Below are 20,203 nucleotides of genomic sequence, written 5' to 3'. Positions count from 1 at the left end.
GCTGGGCCTGAAGTACAGAGGCTGTGTGTGAAAACCAAGCATGATTTGATCATGACTACATTATTAAATATTGTTTTCTGCTCGGTCTACGAGTAAGACTGTGAATAAATGAACAAGGCAACAGAAACACTGTGGTTAATGACAAGAGAAAAGACTCAGAACTCATTTACCCAAACTGTAAAGAAAAGTTTTATTTTCATTGTGACCTCTTATAATATTGTAGCACTCATATGTAGACAAATCACTTCTCAAATATTGTGCAAAACTATACAATATATACAGTCCACATACTTTGCTTCTACACACGAACAATCAAAATACATGTGTGTGTGTGTGTGTTTGTGTGTGTAAACCCAGTGTCACTTATGACAGAACTAAAATCTAGAGCTATTCAAAAAGTGCCATATGTCTACTGGAAACCTACAACTTACAAAAGCCTCTAATGAACTTTATACCAGTGATCAGAGACAGATGTTCTTTCGCTTAGTTTCTCTGTCCAACGAGATTCCCTACTGACAGTCCATTGAACAGTAGGACTTTCTGCATCTGTCTGGTTCCATAACAGTTTCCCCATCAATGCTCCGGGAGTACCTACTTTGAGTGAAGGGAGAGCGGTTAATGAGCTTCACAGATTCATAAAAGAAAGATCATCTTAAGTGGTCGTGCAAGCTTAAACATTAAACACACTTCCCAGCACTGATTTAACACTGATCTCTGTGCTACCATGCAGTTGGGAACCCCACCAACAATCAATCATGAGTAAACATGAACACCGGCAAGATTCCAAGGTGGGAAACCACAATTAGAAAAGCCCTTAGTGACACTTTCAAAAAAACAACTACTAGGTGAACTAATAATAACTACAAAATAACATTTCTAAGAAAAGTGCAAGAGTGAACTTCCACCAGCTCCAAAAAAGCTAAATTTGTGTTGTTCTTCCTCAGGAATGTTCAGACAGTAGGACATTCACATGGACTCCAACAGTTTTGGACAAAAGCAGTTTCAGATAAGCTAATGTGAGAAAGTTACTTATTTTAAAGTGTCAGTATACTCGCTAGCCCACATCTGCAATGGCTCCACTCAATACAAACATCCATGCACTGCACCTTACCTCATCATATCCCAGTAATTCTTCTCTCCAACACGGTCAGATGAGATATGATGAGAGAGTAAACAGATACTTTCAATGATTCAATACAAGCCTAACACTTCAGTTATCACACTCAATGCAAACAACGTCAGCAGCAGCATGAGGACGTTTGCATTGAGGAACATTAGTATAGTAATATAAAAAACTTCTGCAAATTGAAACAGCGGAGTACGTGGAGAGTAACAGATCAGCTCCATGGATAGCAGTTATTTAGGAGTAACATTAAGCTTGATCACCTAAAACTGTAACAGATATGCTCTGAAGCATGACCTACATCAAAAGCCCATAAATATCTTTAGTGGACCAATTTTCCTTGTATGTATGTGCCTGTTGAATCTTGTCCATGTAAATGGGACATCAGCAACATGGCTTCAAACAGTGAACAAGCATTCATGGAAATCTGCACTGGTCATTGGAATGACTCAGAATATTCTTGGTCTAAGCATGTATTGCAAGTCCACGGTAGATTCCGTTTAGCAGCATCTTCTGCTTGGCAGGCTCGCCATCTGTAATTAGTAACAGCGCCTTCTAGTGGTTTGAATGACTGCTTGCAGTAACAGATGGGCTCCTTAGCTAATGCGCCTCTGCGTCAGGCCACTGGGTCAGTTTTTAAAGGCTCCGCAGCGGCTGGCTCTGCAGATAAACTCCTTCAGCATGTTCCCGTCGATCTGCCAGAATGCTGCTGTCTGGGTAACCTCAGTCAGGTGGTTCACACAAAACTTGAAACAGAACTCCTCCAGATCCTGGAGAAATAGAGGGACAACACAACCTCACTGTACTTTAAATTGATCAATTTGCAGACACACAATATTCACATTCACACTTTTTTGATAATTATATGCCCCTGACTTAATGTCCTGCCCCCCCCCCCCCTTGACTTACTTGTAACCAACCAAAATAAAATCATGAGCATGATTTATAGAGATGGAAAATTCAGGTCAAGAAAGTAAAAATCCAACCAGCTTTTTCATCTTTAACTGTTTATCACCTTACACCTATAAGACTACACTGTTGATATTGCTAAAACCCCCTCAAACATGTCATGCAAAATCCATCTCCATTTTTCACTTTTTAAAATAATCTGGCAGCTGTTCTTTACACTGTGTGAAAATGATGAATGGACCAATAGAAGGTAAATCCAGACCTAACCGATTTGGTCTAGCAGAGCCTTTTAGAGAACAATTTAACAATATTAATGTTTAAAATTAACAATAACAAACCAATGCAGCAGCTTATCTCCTCTGATGTGCCCCTTAAGAGCACAGTGCAAACGTGGATCTTATAATTGTGGAAATAATTAAGTATTTATAAAGTTTTGCAATATTTAATTTATATTTGAACATGTATGTGATCTTTCTATTTGCATCTGACAAAATACTTAATAAACCCTGTCTAAACATTGGTGGACACCCCTTCTAATGAATGCATTCAGCTACTTTAAGCTGCAGCCATTGTTGACACATATGTGCAAATATACACACACAGCTTGTCCAGTCCCTGCCAATAGAAAAAGTTCTGCCAATAGAGCAGGACTCTCTGGCGCAGATAAACATGAACCTAATGGCACAATGCCTAATGCCAGGTGTGGGCTATAGGGGTATAAAAAAGTGAGGTGATTATTATCAAACATTCTGACCCTACTAACACTAGTAAAAAGCCTTCTCTGGGCAACAAAAACATTTTTTACCAGCCTTCATTTCAGAAGAAACAATAAATGTGCCCCAATACTTTTGTCCAAATAAGGTATTTTTACATTAATAACTAATATTAATTTTAAATTAATTAATTAATTAATTGTACTATAAGGTCAGGTTTGCTGTACCTCAGCATCGTATCTGACTGCAGCAGACAACAGGGAGAAGGCATTCTCCACAGTGATGCCACGCTTTATGATGTGTTGACACAACCGCTTCAGCCGGTTTTCACAGTATGAGGTTGCCAGATCCAGCAGTCCTGCAGGTAGGAATTAGTAATCAGTAAATAACATAATAAGGAAAGAAAGAAAGAAGAAAAAAAAAAAAAAAAAAAGGATTACAATAATAGCTTTTTCAATGCACAAAGCTGCCAGGCCAAGCAAACTCATTGAATTTATTCTTAATACATTTTGGCTGTAACCAACAAGTACACTAGTATACTGCAAGTCTCCCAAGCTTCAGGAGTTTGTAAAAAGTCATTTTTTTTGTTCTGGTTTATGACGGTCACACTATTTTAATTTTTTTTTCAGTACACTGACAAGACAAACAAAAACATTTAAACTAAAAACTAACTAAACATTAACAGAGTATGTTGTAGATTCCTCAAACTACCCATTATTCAAAAATGACAAGAATTTGAATAATGGATTAAATTAAGATGCTGGAAGAACAGTTGACCCCCAATCACCCATACTGAAAGATCTGCAGATGTACCAGGCCATTTCTACGGTACATCTTGAACTCACCAATTGCATCCTCTGGTGGAAGATCTACAGTGTCCGTGTAGAGAAACTCCAGGAAAGAACGGTAGACAGGGTAAGAGAACTGATCAATCTCTATGACCTCCTTCATATCTTCATTCCAGTGGGACTGAAACATGGACCGGAAGTGTTCACATCTGTAATGAGGCAAAGAGATGGGATTTTAGCAGTGGGGGCAATGTAAATCAGACACTGAATATCCACTTCACAAGCACTTTATTATGTAGCAATTGGAGTTATGGACTTATGAGGAACAAAATAAAGCCATGGATCAATGTACAAAAACACTCCAGGGACTGAAATGAAATGTAAAATTCAGGCACCTGATTTTAAGCACTGCTTTGTGGACGTGAATGAATTTGCCATCTACGCTGAACTTGAGATCTGACGTCTCAGGGCTGTCAAACTCTTTTTTCAGAGACTGGGCCACTGTCAGGAAGTCATCGTGCTCTACCAGAAGAATAACAGTTCAGTTATTGTACTTCAGATTAGAAGAACCAGGGGCAAGGAGGAGCTTTGCTGTCACTACAGTTAAAAAGTTAAATCAACAGTTAAGAGAGTTACTCTACAAATAGTCAATAATGAAGTAAAATATACATTTATTTATAATAATTAATTTATAATAATAATTGTCAGTGCTTAATAAACACTAATCAGCTGCAGGTTTCATTACAAACAGACTGGTTTAATTAAATGAAGAGCAGCATATGTTGAATAGAAATCACTATATTCAGTATGGGAGTTTCTGAATTCGTAGTTTTTAAGGATCTGTCGCTACTGATGTTTTTAGTCTGTGATCACATATATTATGATAAATATTGTGTATTGCAAAAAAGGCATTCAAATATCGTGATACAGTCATTTTACCATATTGCCCAGCCCTAGTTTAGTCATGACGTATCGGTGGTAAAAAACGGGTGTATATAGGTATCTGAAAGTGGTGATTCAGCCATGTTCATTTTGGAATGTTAGAGTAACATTGTTTATGTAGGTCTATATTCCACTACTGTTTAAATAGTTCTCCCAATCACATGCATTTAGTGTATTTTTTAAAATCCCAGTAAAATCTCACCAAAATTATTTAATTGATCTGTGATGAGATTTTATGGTGCACCAAGAAATTGTAAAAGAGATCAGCTTAAGTAATGATTCAAGGCCAAGACGAGTGCTCCTTCAGTCTTCTTTAATAAAACCCATGCAGCAAATTCCCCAACATATTAGTCATTGTCCTGGATTCTCAGTAAACTGGATAACCTAAGCCCAAAGTCATCTTATTTCCTCATCTTATTTCCTATAATACAGCTAACCATTAAGTTAACCATACATACTAACCATTGAGTTTTAATGATCTGGCTAACCAGCTTTTAAAAAAAGCATTTTATAATTAATCCTTTGGGTCCACTAAACAAAAACAAACAAACACAAACACTCCTCCATGAAAGAGCACACTCACCAAAAGATATCCCAGACTCACCCATTGACAGCAGCCTCCACATGACAGAGGGCGTGGCAAAGCAGGCAAAGACGTCGTCTGTGCAAGAGAAGTGTGTGAGGTGGGGAAGGACAATGGACTGGCCTCTGCATTGACCCCACATGTACACCTGGCCGCTCTGGGTCTTTGCCGCTGAGGTGTGCGTGGAGTGGCAGGCAGCTATCTCCACAATCCTGGAAGAATGGGAAAGAGAAGGTGGAATATAAAGGGGTGAAGAGCAAGAGTCAAGAAGAGCAAAGGGTAGAGGTAGAGGAGGCGGGAGGAGGGGAGGTATGAGAGGAAGGGAGGTGAAGAAAAGGGAAAAGGGAAACACACCAGAGAGGCAAGAATAAACATTATGCAAGACTGCTAGGCAAATCCTTCAACATGACACCCAAGTGCTTTAAACCTGGCAACATATTTATAAAAGAAACACTAACCCTAACAGTGAATGAAAACTATTCATCGGACAAAGTCAACTAGAAAAAAGAAAAGAAAAAAAAAAATCAACAAAACAAAACTTTCTGCGACCTTCCTTCAAATCGTAACTATAAACACACTCTGGGAAATGCATTATGAGTGCATCTGAATGGGCACTTGATGCTTTCCCATCACAGGACACTCAAAACAGGAAAAGGGGGAAACTCCCCAGCAGGCTGACGGGAAATGGCTCTGGGATGCAACAATACAAAGCGGCGCTGGTACGCTGACTGGCCACGCACACAACATCCTTCATTATTAACTCAACATGACCTTATTACCACACTCAGCTCTGTCTGATACATAAAACACAGAAATCTAAAAAATTCAGCATTTAGTGTCCACACCAGATTGCACTTGAATAAATCATTTTTACATGGATGATACGGGATTACTTTCTTTTTTGTTGCAGTTCAAATTGGCTGGTTTCTTTTGTAAAACGGTGAGTAAGGGTGAGTGTTAAAATGAAAAGACCATACTGTTTTAAATATGCTTAGGTTAGGTATTGGGAGACAAAAAGAAAAATATAACCTTATGAAATGAAATCAACAAAGCAGCAAAAAAAGGATTAAGAAACAAAACAAACAAAAAAAACAAAAACATTTGACATTCTCTCTTACCTCTCTTTCTCGGCCATGACCTGAACAGGGCTCAGCTGGTTACTCTTGTTGCCCGTACCAAGCTGACCATAAGTATTGGCTCCCCACGCATACAGAAGTCCCTCGTCGGTTAGTGCCAGCGAGTGGGCGTAACCAGAAGCAATCTAAAACAGATGGCATACATTAATGTAATAATGCAACTGATCCCGTGGGAGAGGCATAATTCTTTCCTCACATTATTATCTGGGCAGGAAGCCTTTTTTTGCTTGGGAAAAAACCCCAAAACAAACAAAAACAAAACACAAACCTTTTTATATATTATACACAAATATAGACACAACATCCTCTAAAACTGTTGGAAAGGCAAGAGATATACAAATGTTTTGTTATACAGTGAATATATCAGCATTTATTTCCTGACATTTACTGCCAGATTTGTTAAATACAGCTTCAAAATAAATTACAGTAATTCATATTTAGATGCACGTACCTTGTTTACAATAACTGCACCACTAAACTTGTTTTTTTTTCTGGTTTTTAGGCTTTTACTGCAGCTGCTTTCAGCTGTTTGGTTTCAAAGTTTCCCCTGATTATATTGGCAGACAGACAGTACCTGAAGACTTCTAAATTCCTTCTGCAGTTACCATCACGAGTTAAGTCATTAACAAAAGCTCTTTCCAGAAGCAACACTTCAAGCCCAAGCCATGACACTACCTCCACTGTTCTTGCCAGATAAGAGTGTAGGTCAAAAATCATGAGCAGATCCTTTCCCCCACACTTTGGTAGAGGTTAACCTTGGTCTCACTATAAGACTCTGTTGAAGAAGCTTTTTTTTTTTTTTGCAAATTGAAATCTAGACTTCCTGTTATAGCTGCTAAACAGTTTGCATCTTGATGTACGGCCTCCATGTTTCTGCTCAGGAAGTCTTTTCTTCTTTTTGCACCGTACCAGATTTTATATTTATGACAGCTGCATAAACATGAGAACAAGTTCATTATGCAAAAACACATTAACAGGATTAAATAAACAGCAATATTGAAGCCAATTTTGTATGTCCTCTTTATGCATTCTTTTAGGATGTCAGTGGGTATTGGAAGACTTGCCTGTAGAACACACAGACCCTGCAGCGCTGCTAGACGACATGGAGTCAGCTGATTCCCATTGTTCCCCAAGCCAAGCTGTCCATTGCCATTATAACCCCAACCATACACCTAAAACACAAACACAGCTACAGTGGAAACAGACCGACAATTTGAACCTAAAATCATTATATACTAACAATTTTACATTTGAGATCATGCATGAAAAAGGCGCAACAGAAGTTGTAAGTAACACTCCAGTACAGAGAAGCATTATAGTGCCCTTATTAAGCCTCATCAAGACAGTTGTTTAACTGGCAGCACACTACTTAATTAAGCAAAAACTAGTGTATTACACATTTACTTTAGTTATTACTGCACATTTTAGGTGTGCATCATTATGCACTTATCAAGTTTATTTAAGACAATACATGGTAAGTAAACACACTGCCCAAAAAACACAATGTTTGCCTACGACCATGCTATGTGCAGTAAGGATGAAGGTAGCACAGGTGAACAGGTGAACTTCTGCATAACGAATGTTGAAGTTATATTTACAGGTTTCTTCCTTTCTTCCTTTCTTCCTGATGCTCAGTAACACAAACATTCATTCAATGGCCTGAAACATACTCATCTGAACAGAAGCCCAAACGGTCACAGTATCAGGAAAAAGTCCAGAAAGAATTTGTTAATCCTGTGGCACCATCCAAACAAATGATGTTCTCTGGGCCAAGTGAATGCCTTTCAGGTCACTGTTGTTTGGGCTGCAGCAGTCTAAGGAAGGCCATTATAGTTTTATTTTTACCTCCCCGTTGTCTGACACAGCCATGGAGGATGTCTGGCCGCAGGCTATGCTGACCACCGCTTTATTCTGGAGGCAGTTGGAAACTTTACGTGGCGTGGGCTGGTTGGCAGTGGACCCCGAACCAACCTGACCACAGTTGTTGTAGCCCCAGGCGAACACCTGTATGGGAATGTAGAAAGAAGGTTATACAGACAAATGAGAACAAATGAAAAACAGGTGATAAATGCATCTGAAATTAAGACGGCAATACTTTCCTTTGTCCATACTCATACTAAAATCTTACACACATTACATGGATGATAGATGCCAATATATACAGCATACAAACAAAAACTAATTTATAAGATATATATTAGATACAGCCCCTTATATCAATACAATGTTATTACCCCATTAAAAATGACTACTATAACCTGTTCACAAATACATTACTGAATGCTTACTGTTTCTATTTAGCTAGAATTCCAATAAAGTGTCAACTAAATTGATTTGACCTTATCTATAAATATAATGTACAATGCAAACCTATCAAAAATGACAATATTTAACATGAAATAATTGTAATTATAGTATAGTAACTTCTGCAATGACTAATGTTTTCACAAATAATGTCGCAATGCACACTAAAAGTTAGACCTCATACATGTACATCAAAAGCAAATAAACCTACAATGACATTAACAAGAACACCGCCACTCACGTACGGGCAAGCTACTCTGAAGCCTGAGAGAACAATGATCTTAAGCCTAGTCACATGCTGCCTGTTATTGCTAGTGTACCCTTATTACACATCTAACTGCTCCAACTGAGAGGAAGTGGAGGCGTTTCAAGCCCAAATCCCATCTAATGCCTTTTAATATGCAACTAACCCATATTTCTAACCCTCTATCGTATGTTCTGAGAAAGAAAATGGTGGTTAAAAAGGAGGGGAATGAGGATTAGTTTTTTTGGGGGTGGGATTACTAATTTAGACTCTAAAGCATGGCACATGTGAAGCCTGAGCTACAGCAGTTCTTTTTTTTTTTTAATACATATATATATATATATATATATATATATATATATATATATATATATATATATATACACATATATATATATATATATATATATATATATATATATATATATATATATATATATATATATATGTGTATATATGCACATACTTAATTCTTATTGTACTCAAATTCTCCAAATTGACAAGATACAAATTCTGTCTGTTTAAGGCTATTTGAGTTAGATTTGGCATTTCAGTGGAAAACACTTCACTGTCCAATTGAAGACCAAGATAAAAACACTAACAGTTACATCAGACTTCATTTCGCACAATGCGAAATCTTTACTCACCTCACCATCATGGGTCAGGGCCAGTGAGTGATGTGACCCACAGGCCACCTCAATCACCCTCTTGTTCTGGAGGTTAGTGGACACAAGCACTGGACACACTCCCTGATTGGTTGTTCCGTTTCCCAGCTGACTGTACCCATTATGTCCCCATGCATACAGATCCCCCTCTGCAAAGGATACATCATCATCATTCAGTCATAATATACTGTCTAATAAGTAGCATGTTTATGAAAACTAGGAAATTAACACAAACAGTATTTTTGCCACATCTAATCTTTATATATTTTAAAGTATTTTTAAATGACTCTTTGCATGTCTTTTTCCACTTAAGTAAGTATTTTCAGTGAATTTCAGTAAATTAAATAGTTTCACCCTAATGAAATGTGTTGTGAAAATATTGCGAAATACAAAACATCCTTCTTACCCTCTGTAGCAAGAAGTACATGTGGCCCACTGCCATAGCTGAGACTGACCACCTTCTTCCCACTCAGGCCATCCAGTTTTTTGGGGACAATAGTGCTTTGACTGTCTCCTGTCCCCAAACAGTTACTGCAGTTCAGTCCAAACACGTACACCTGCAGAGCAAATGCAAAAAGGCTGATATCTGGGCCAGCGTCTTACCTTTACACTTGAAAGGAAGTAGATCAATAAATTAATGTCCCAAATCAAAAATGTGAAATATTTCTATTTTGGGGACAATTTGACCTTATTCCATCCCAATTACAGGAGCCCACCATCTTAAAATGTTCTAGTAAATGCTTCAAATCATTTGTGCTGCACCTGCTCTTGATGAGCCTTCTGGCAAATTTGACATCTGAATATTGCTTATTTAGCATGGCTAACAAATAGTTTAAGTGTAAACCCCACCAATTAGCACTAACTTGCTTCAAGTTGCATCAAGTTGTTTCTGTTTTTAGTTATGTTATGCTGTGGTCTTTTTGGGTAACATTATGTCCAACGAACCACAAAACCTAACTCAACAACTCACTAACACCTCACCTCATCATCATGGGCGATGTAGATGGCCTCGTTGGCGGACGTTCCGAAGACACACGCTTGCCGTATAGAGGCGATCTCTTGTGCACTCATTAAGGTGAAGAGAGGCCATTTGCTAACGTCCACCATGGCTATACTACTGATGCTCCGAGGGAAAGGGGAAAGAGATTTGGGGGCAGGGGCTGCAGCCGCACACCTACCAGGAGATACACTGCAGCTACTGGCACTGCTGACACTGGAGACACACACACACAGTAATAAACAAAACAGGTTAAGGCATTATCTATACAAAGGAATAACATTAGTTATGGCACAAGAATTTAGGTTAAGATTAAAACACACTGACAAGTGCAAAGGTCAATTTGGGCTTGACAGGCAGATAGACTAGCCAGGTATTTGGCTAAAGTGGTATGAAACTAGCTGATTATTTTAATAAGATGTGGAACTACGACAGAATGTGACCTGGAATTGATAAAAGCATGCAACCAGTTTAACCTCCAGACATAAACAACCAGTCGGGTTTAGTCATTTTGATATTGGTAAAGTAATGTCAAAATACGCCTTGCTAGCAAAGAGATTAGCTCAATATTTGGCTGATGGGTTTGAAATTGGCTTATCAGTTTTGCGACAGCATGTCAGATTGTGTCATTCCGATAAGACTACGTCGAACAAATAATACCAATAAAGGTCTCGTTAGCAAAGAGCTTAATAATGTTTGAATGGTTTAATCCTGGCTTATTAAATTGGCCTCACATGTTAAGCTACAACATGCATATCACAAATTACCATAGACCAGCAACCTAACTCCAAAACAGCCTGTTAGTTTTAGTCATTCTGATATTGGTAAAGTAATATCAAATTAGACCTAATAAGCAAACAGATACACTTAATATTTGAGGTTTTGTTTTTAAATATTGGGCTATTTATATGGCCTAACACGTAAAGCTACATTGCACATATCAGACTTCACAATAAGCATGCAACCTTACTCCAACACAATAACAGCCTGTTCAATTTAGCCATTCTGATAAGCCCATATTGGGGAAGTTATATAACCCTAAACCTTGCAAACAAAAAGATCACTTTAATATATGGGTGATTTGTTTAAAATTGGCTTATTATTTCAGACACATAAGCCTAAAATACAGATAGTCAACATCAACATAAGGGCGGAACCTAACTCCAACATTATAACAGCCTGTTAGGTTTAGTCATTCTGATAAGCCCCTTTTGGGGAAGTAATGTCAATCTAAACCTTGCAAGCAAATATATTAGTTTCATATTTGGGTAAATTGTTTAAAATGGCTTTTTAATTTGGTCAAACATCTAGATCTACAATGCACATATCAGATATTAGCATAAACAACCAAACTCCAAAACAGCATGTCTGAATGGTGAATGGCTTAAACATTTTCAGATACATACCTGATATTAACATAAGTAAGCAACCCAACTCTTAAACAGCCAGCCAGGTTAAGTAATTCTGATAAGACCATTTTGGGAAAGTAACTAGGTCAAACTATGCATTTTTTCAACAAACAGAAGGGACTTAATATCTGGGTAAATTGTTGATAATAGCTGATTAATTTATCCTACAATGCACATATCAGACAACAACCACCTAACATGCAACGTAACTAATCCAAAAACGGCCTGTCACGTGTAGTCATCCTGATAAGACTATTTTGCAGAAAGAAGCTAATGTCCAACTTGGCCTTGCAGTCAAAAAGATCAGCTCAATATTTGGGTAAATTGTTTAACACCGACTAAGAAGTGCACAACTCCAGCTAAGTTACATGGCGCTTAAAGGCATGCAGCTGGATCGTCTTAGCTGCCTGTTCTGCGGCTCATACCAGTGCATAATTGAACAGTCAGAAAATAAAACAGGCCAGCTGAGCGAACTTCAGTGTGAAGTAAATCTAAGACTAGTCCAGGCGCGTCAGCTAGATAAAAACACAACAAGCGTTTGAGCAGAGCAGCTAGAAATGATAACGAATGCGGGGCAGGGATGAAATGTACTGCAGCATTTGTTGATTTGCTGACATGTCGCTACTGGAAGCCTCTTAAAACAGTAAGCAAACCCGTCTAGATAGTGCCAGTGTTATCTACATAGCGCTTGCAAAAGTACAAAAACAGCTGCACTAATAACTACTTAGCACTAGCTTGTGTGCTAGCTAGCTAACTAGAGGGCTAGCGTGGTTAACTCCAAGTAATCTCGGTAAACAAGCTGGGGGACTAGCAAGCCCAAACGTTTAACCCTAGCTACTATTCTGCTCTGCAAAGCTTATAGGATGTCGACACTAAATGGCAGTTGTCAGCAGCTGGCACAAACCAGAAAAAGCAGAAGAAATAAAAGCGTTTCGCCATCTGTCTAGCGAGCAGGACTGCTGATGCCAACCGTTAACGCTAGCTAGCACAAGCTAGCGCAACTACATACGAACCTACAGCATCGCTCCATCACGAAACCAGGCAAACTGGGAGAGAAAGGGAGTGAAGGGAGAGGGTTTATTCATGCAATACAAATCCTGGACCTAGCTAACAAGGTCTAGAGGAGTTTGAGACAGTATTACCAGAGGTAGGACAACTCCAGAGCTGTAAAAGCTGTCTGTCTGTCTGTCTGTCTCTCTCTCTCTGCTCGGTGTTGGTGGCAGCTTGACACCGCCGCGGAGTTTTGAGCTGCAGCTACAGGCTACGTCACCCAGCAACGCACAACTGCTCTCAGAATAGGGTCAACACAAGCGAAAAGCCCTGACAGATCATTAAATTAATCATTAAAACTAATAAACGCGTGAAATATTAGATTATCACACCATTCAAACACGATACTATTCCATAACCACAGTAAAAAAAAATACAAGCGCTCAAAATGATGGTAAATTTCAGTGTTGTGATATTTGTCTGACTACATTAAAGGTAAATTACATACATTTACAAACAAATCTTCATAGTTATCTTATTATAATGTAAACACAGTTATCATAACAGCTTGTTGTGAACCGCTCCATTTTTAAAGAAACTTACCAACTCATAATTGTTCACAGTGGTGGTGATAGGAACCAGACGTCCAAACAGGTTTAATGCCTCTGAAAGTTTGTGTTTATCCATATTCCGCCCTGAAAAATAACATACATTATTATGAGAAAATAATATGTATTCATTTCTCATTAATGACTAAATTAGCTCATAATTGTAACTATAAGACTATTTCATTTCTGCTGTGAAAGTGGACAGAGAGCTGGGTTTTTCATGAAAGGCAAACTCAAAGAAAAATGTCTCTATAGTTAATTCTTAAGATGTAAACAGTTATCAAATCCTGAATACCGAGACTGTTTTATGATACAAATACATTTGGGGTGAAAATATTTTAAATGCATGCATGCACTGTCAGTGACAGTGTTACATTTAGCATTGATACATACGTGAACACATTATTCTGTTTCTAGACCTCAGAACCACTGTACAAAAATCAAGAGTTGGTAAGTTCCTCTTCAATAAATTTAACCACATCAAACCACTCTGGGCAGCTTTTCCCGAAAGCATCGTAAAACACTTTTTACTAATAAAATCAAAAGTAAAAAAAAAAAAAAAAAAAAAAAAAAAAAAAAATTATATATATATATATATAATAATAATACATATATCTTTTTTATGTATATCATCATATATTAGACTTGCATAATATATAGAATATAATACAACATACCCTTTTATAACTATTTATATATATTGTCATATATCAGATTTCTGTGAGGGAAATAAAAGAGCTGTAAAAAAAAAAAAAGAATATGTCAACTGAAACTAAATAAGGAAAAAACGCTTCAAGGAAAACAAGTAAAGAGTGAAATATCTGCAATGCCTCACTCTGAGTGAACTGTATGTAGGCAGCCTTCAAATAACCTATTTCAACACTTACTGGCTCTTACACATGAGCAAATGTGTCATCTCTACAGGAGCAAATGTGTAATCATGTTCCTGTTTTGCTTTATACTGTAACTAAGGCATTTCACACATTTCAGCGTTCGCTTCATGTGTACGTGTCATAGTTTGGAACAGTTTTCCTGCCTTGTTTTGAAAACAACCCGAAGCAGACTCTTGTGCCGGCTTTGGTAAAGCTTACATTGCCAGAGAAAGTTCTCAGCTTTGACTCTGACCTTCTATAATTTCAAACATTCAAACATACAGGTTCATGTTTCATCTCAAATGCATATTATTATAATGGAATGTTCAGTAAGCAAAAGATCTTCCACTTCTGGTGGACACACCTTCTTCTTACAATGTGGATCTACTTGTTTAGTTGCATCACATGGTGGAGATATTTAGGGAAACCTGTAGCATTAGGCCAGCCTACTGTGGCTAGCAGCAAACTACAGCTTTGGGTCTCACTTCTGCTTTGCATGTTCTTTCCCAGCCTAACCACAGCACTCGCAAGAGAACAGTGCTCTATCTGAAGCCTCCCCTTGTTTGATGCAAATTCTTCTCATTGGGAACGATCTCTACTTTAAACAAAACTCTTCATAGGCACCACAGAAAACTAGAAGACTAAAATGGGACCCATGCTTTCAAAGAAGTTCCTGAAGACTCAGCAGGTGGTTCTGATGGGCCTGGACTCGTCTGGGAAGTCCACTTTGCTCTACAGGCTCCACCGAGGAGTTGTTATGGAAACCTTGCCCACCATTGGCTTCAACGTGGTGACCTTGGAGCTAGACAAGAAGACTACGCTGACTGTTTGGGATATAGGCGGGCAGGGGAGCATGCGAGCCAACTGGAGGTACTACCTGGAGGAATGTGAAGCTCTGGTGTTTGTGGTGGACGCCGCCGACCGTGCTAGGATGGATGAGGCCAGCAAGGCTCTGAAGAAGATCCTGAAAGACCAAAACATGACAGACGTTCCTTTGTTGGTCCTGGCTAACAAATCGGACCTCCCTGACGCGATGACGGTCAGTGAAGTGTCCAAACAACTGGACATGGAGAGCTACAAAGACAGGGTTTGGGAGATCCAAGCATGTAGTGCTCTGAAAGGCCTGGGAGTCCAGCAAGCTTTCCGGTCTGTGGCCAAACTCCTTCAGATTAAGTAAAATGGACGAGGGTGGACACTAAGCATGGACGGTTTGAAACTGTTGTTCTGACACTTGCATTATTAGTGTATTATTACTTTAAATACTGTTGTTTTATTATTATTATTGTGCTTATAGTTTTTATACTTACAGTATAGGTCCTTCGGATCTTTTGAGAATTGCTTTCTCATTTTTCCTAATATATTACATAATACAAAATATTAATCATATATTAATATACGGTAGGATATTTGAATGTGAACTGAATGCTGAAAAAAGTATTTAAAAAAGATTGTAGCTATTTCTTAAGTTATATTTTTTTATCTGTAGGCACATATGCATATTATAAACTAGATTCTTAACACAGCATAAATATATCATACAGGTGTCACTATATTTAGTGTTTCTGAGGTTTGATAAGTTTCATAATTTATTTATTTATTGTAATAGTAAAATACTGTCAAACTACTGTCTACCCCTACTGTAGAAACCACAGAGATTTCACACTTTTAGAGGCACAAGGTGTAATTTAAAACATATCATCAAAAATACGGCCGCTGAGTCATAAGAGCTATAAGGCAAGTGGAGAGCAGAGTTCTATTAGTGTGAGGAATGGGAGTTGGGATGAGTTTGGAAAGGAGAAATTTTAACATCAATCACAAACAGGCTCCACTATTAACTTTTACAGTGGAAAGAAATGAAGGACAAAGAGTGAGAGAGAGGCAGACTCCACTCCACTCCACCATAACATAAACAACATAAAAATCACTAAGACAAACAGACTGTGTTAACATCACTAATAAAACACAGCAGTAACACAATATACTTCCAAACTAAAGCTCCCTTTTATCTGATCCAATAAAATCATGGTAAAGCTGATTCAGGGAAAATTTATTTACTTTTCTTATAATTTATTGCTGCACATCCTTATCTTTTTTTTTTTTTTTTTTTTTTTTTTTTTTTTTTTGGGCAGAAAAAAGGTTATAGTTTATATTTTATTTATATTTATTTATATTTTATTTTACTGAGTGATTCATAATCTGAATAACTGATTATGCATTTCAATAATCGTCAGATTAATTTATGATCAACATAGTCATTTGTTGCCATCCTAATAAAATGTATGAAGTATGGGTCAATGACTCATGGTCAAAAGTGAAGGTGGAGGACTGGGTGAACAAACCTTTATGTTTTGTAGGTAAACTGAAAGAAAAACAGGTGAAATGTAATCTTCAATTTGTTTAATACTGATAGACTGTATTGACTTGATTGTCATTTAAATGTGCAGTTGATTGTCCTATTACTAAATAACACTGTTGTACAGATTAAACATTAAATTTTTAACATGAGAAGAGAGACTAATTACCTCTCTAACTGTATGACTGGTTTGTTTTTATTGTACTGACACGTTTTGTTTGGTGGGTATGTCTTAGACATACTGGACTGAATAGGTGTGCCTCAGATACACCCAAACTTGTTCACTAACTGATACTTGATTCAATTCAGTTGAGATAATTAATACAGAACATGTGTTTAATCAGTGTTCAGGAATCAGAAATTCCAGAAAGGCCACAGCAACAATTCTGTCTTCAAAGTTGACTCCAGCATTTTTTAAATTAAATCTCTATGTGCTGCATCTGTGTGCAGCAAACAGCCAATTGCCATAGGCCCTGTATTTGTGAAAGAACTGAGAATCTGCTGTTTTGAGTTTTGACCTCAAACAACCTGTTCACAGAAATTTCGCTAATAACAGAAGACATTGGGCGCTTGCTGAAGTCTGTCAGTGAATGTTTATGCACAACATGTCCTCTTGTCATTTTCACTGTACACCACAAACAGGGCAGACAGAGAACATTGAAAAACAAACCCATCAAGCCTTTCTGAGGATCTACTTCTGCTTCTTCAGAGGGTAATGGGACGTTCGTAGATCCTTCCATGACTGACAAAGGAGGAATCCGGGCACCACGACCCATATGCCATTAAAGAAGACCAGGTACACCCACAGGTAGAGCCAGTTACTTGTGTTCAGGTTAGGACTTCCTATCAGCCAGTCCGGGCAGAAGGTCATCCAGCCTCCATATAGCTCACACACACACAGAGTGATTTGGACAAAGTGCCTGGAATAGAGAAAGCAGGGGTGGGTTACACAGGTGTAGCAGCCCAAAGGCCAATATATACAACTGCTGATTTTGCAGTAACGGTGAAGTGTACTGATACGACCACATATTTAACATTTTTGAAAGTCATTTAGAAATGATATCCAGTGGCTGTGCTGCCAGGTTGTCTTGGGCCTCAGTGTAGTGTTTAAATCATTTTCTTTAAAGGAATGTGTAGATACACTATATGGACAAAAGTATTGGGACAGCTGCTTATTTGTTGTTTCTTCTGAAATCAAAGGTTATGGGTTGGAATAACTGTCTCTAAATTTGCTGTGCAGATTTGATTGCATCACAAAACTGTTAGGTAAGGTTAGGATGTTGGATGATTACCACCCCTCCCTATTTCTTATTTTCTGATACGGTTTCCAGTACTAAACCCTGATCCATTATTTATTCTTTAAAAACAATGAAGCTTTAAAATTAGCTCTACAGGAACAGGACATTTTAACGCATTAAATATTGAAAATCTAATACTTAATAATGCAAACAGAATTTGAAAAATGAATATGATCATGAACTGATAAGGTGAAATGTACTGCTGAACTGTGTTCCTGTATCACCTGTAGTGCTTGTCTTTTACAATAGCGTAGATCAACAGCAGGGCTAGAAACCCGTCCAAAACGACTGTGAGCAGCTCCAGAGAGACGATGTTTGGATCTGAGTGCAACCAGCGCTGATCTGCCTTTCCATATTCTTTCCCTGGAGGGTATTACAAACAGAGATGCACATTTAAAATAATATTTATCTTAAAAGAAGCAGATCTCAAAAGAAGACACCAATAGTGGCTTTATTTGAAAAGCTAGCTAGCTACAGCTGAGTACAACAAGTTCACTAAATGTAATATATAGCTAGCTACAGTAAAACAGGAATAATTATGCTAACGCTACTGTTTACAGTTATCATACAGTTCTCAGTGTTTAGAAACAGATGCTGTGACTTAATTTATCATGATAATAGTAAAATATCTTCATATTGTTATTCATATAAGTTAGCACTACCTCATAGAAAGCTAGCTAGCTAGTGCTATAAGATGTTAGTTAGCAAGCTAGCTACCATGTTGCTTAATGCCTGAGATGTGTTTAGGAAACTTTGAGAGGTTTTGGCCTAAACTGTAGATAGATAGCTATATAGCTACAGGGTGTTGTAAGGCAAAACGGTAGCCCATTTTAATTAACTGCTTAGAAATTGCAGAAGTAACCTAACTAACTAGTGCTATGTGTCATTTTGGACAGTGGCTATATAGCTATAGCTAACTAGCTAGTTATGTTTATGTTGTAGATATTGCAGTCAGTCATTTTCTTTAGCTATAGCTACAATAAACCACAACAAAACACTCTGAATTACTTTATTAGCTTCATCTCAGTCGATAAATTAGACAGAGGTGCGGGGGGAAATTGATGTAATGCTAATTCCCCTTTATCAGAGTAAACTGTGTAATGAGGCAAAGCTCTCATACGTTGCGCACTACCGCCACGTACCGCTAGATGTCGCCAATGGCGTCTTCTTCTTTTTCCAGCCTCCGTGTTCATTAACACTGTTACACTTGATGCAAATTGGATCATCCAATGTAGCTAAATAATCGTAATCCATTGTAATAATTATATTAGGGCGTTTTAATCAAGTAAGTCACACTTACAAAGTTCTGCAAATATGCTGTCTGAAGTTGCGACCGTCCCAACGAGCGACATGTAGACGAATGGACCTTCCTGTCCAATGAAAATGGCCCCAGGTGAGAAATGGCGTTACTGTGCTATTTCGCTAAATTCAACCCGCAGTGGACGATTACTCACCAGGGTAATGTGGACAATGGCGTCGTAAAACAACCACACAAGGACCCATCTGTCCGTGGAAGAACACTTTTTGCCCCATATCTGTGCAAATATATAGCCCACAGCAAACTGTGCGGCGCAGGCGAGCAGCGAGATGACCGTTACCCCGGTCAGAAGCGGAGCCTCGTCTCCTTTAACGGCTTTAGACATTTTTAAAAAATAACAGTTTTCGTTACTCGAACTTTGGCCATCAACTGCTAGCCCAGCCACGCCCCCGTTTTACAGCCTCGCGTCCCATTGGCTGGCGCTGCAATCTCTCCACTTTAGCGCCGTCACTTCAGAAGAGATGGGCGGGGTCCAACTTTTGGCGCCAAATGTCATTACTTTGGTGCTGTACACTATAAACCGAACCGTTTGTGGAGCCTTAAAATCAGGCGCATTAGAAAGAGCCTTGCTGTTTGTAGTTCTAGGTTATATACAACACTCTCACTCATCACAGGGATTGGATGGAGCTCCATTACAGCTCCACATCCCAAATGGTGGGTTGGGCGGGGTTACATCCTGCTAGCATACGCTTGGCATTGGGCATGGTGGCCTTAGGTTCATGTGCGATTGCTCCAGAAAGTCCCATTCTACTGGCAGTGATTTTCTAGGATTATACAAGCTGGGTATGGGAATTCCTATGCCAGCAATAGGGACACCATAAAGTAGCCCAGTTCACTAATTAAAAAGGGCACCTAGATCGTTTTGGATAAAGAGTGTATATAAAATGAGACAAACACTACTGGTCTTTATATTGGGGCTCCAGTGAAACTGATCATTGATCAGTGTTTGTT

The 20,203-nt window shown here is 38.3% G+C and overlaps 3 protein-coding genes across 8 annotated transcripts; 1 reads left to right on the top strand and 2 right to left on the bottom strand.

The window, feature by feature from the left end:
- Nucleotides 1-165: 165 nt before the first annotated feature.
- Nucleotides 166-15,234, bottom strand: rcbtb1 (regulator of chromosome condensation (RCC1) and BTB (POZ) domain containing protein 1). Of its 5 annotated transcripts, none has more exons than XM_072656682.1 (13): nucleotides 15,161-15,234; nucleotides 13,407-13,498; nucleotides 10,389-10,620; nucleotides 9,814-9,964; nucleotides 9,390-9,556; nucleotides 8,040-8,198; nucleotides 7,259-7,366; nucleotides 6,177-6,319; nucleotides 5,080-5,270; nucleotides 3,929-4,055; nucleotides 3,591-3,742; nucleotides 2,973-3,103; nucleotides 166-1,893 (listed from the first exon to the last, which is right to left on the bottom strand). In XM_072656682.1, the coding sequence occupies exons 2-13, from the start codon at nucleotides 13,412-13,414 to the stop codon at nucleotides 1,753-1,755; spliced, it is 1,710 nt and encodes a 569-aa protein (XP_072512783.1). In that variant the 5' UTR covers nucleotides 13,415-13,498; nucleotides 15,161-15,234; the 3' UTR covers nucleotides 166-1,752. The 5 variants fall into 5 exon arrangements, with proteins under 5 accessions (XP_072512783.1, XP_072512781.1, XP_072512784.1 ...); XM_072656680.1 differs by lacking the exons at nucleotides 13,407-13,498; nucleotides 15,161-15,234 and adding exons at nucleotides 12,831-12,859; nucleotides 12,956-13,097; XM_072656683.1 differs by lacking the exons at nucleotides 13,407-13,498; nucleotides 15,161-15,234 and adding exons at nucleotides 12,827-12,859; nucleotides 12,956-13,073.
- On the top strand, nucleotides 14,806-15,560 carry arl11 (ADP-ribosylation factor-like 11). The gene has a single exon (XM_072656687.1). The coding sequence runs from the start codon at nucleotides 14,930-14,932 to the stop codon at nucleotides 15,458-15,460; it is 531 nt and encodes a 176-aa protein (XP_072512788.1). The 5' UTR covers nucleotides 14,806-14,929; the 3' UTR covers nucleotides 15,461-15,560.
- ebpl (EBP like) lies at nucleotides 15,161-19,620 on the bottom strand. 2 transcript variants are annotated; one of them, XM_072656685.1, is made up of 5 exons: nucleotides 19,389-19,620; nucleotides 19,235-19,304; nucleotides 18,159-18,297; nucleotides 17,307-17,556; nucleotides 15,161-15,247 (listed from the first exon to the last, which is right to left on the bottom strand). In XM_072656685.1, exons 1-4 carry the CDS (start codon nucleotides 19,575-19,577, stop codon nucleotides 17,328-17,330), a joined length of 627 nt encoding a protein of 208 aa, XP_072512786.1. In that variant the 5' UTR covers nucleotides 19,578-19,620; the 3' UTR covers nucleotides 15,161-15,247; nucleotides 17,307-17,327. The 2 variants fall into 2 exon arrangements, with proteins under 2 accessions (XP_072512786.1, XP_072512787.1); XM_072656686.1 differs by lacking the exon at nucleotides 15,161-15,247 and having other exon boundaries at nucleotides 17,211-17,556.
- Nucleotides 19,621-20,203: the final 583 nt, after the last annotated feature.

Source organism: Salminus brasiliensis, chromosome 15 (assembly GCF_030463535.1).
Source record: "Salminus brasiliensis chromosome 15, fSalBra1.hap2, whole genome shotgun sequence".
Lineage (NCBI taxonomy): Eukaryota > Metazoa > Chordata > Actinopteri > Characiformes > Bryconidae > Salminus > Salminus brasiliensis.
The sequence above is the reverse complement of the archived record's forward strand: the minus strand, read 5'-3'. Positions and strand labels throughout refer to the sequence as shown.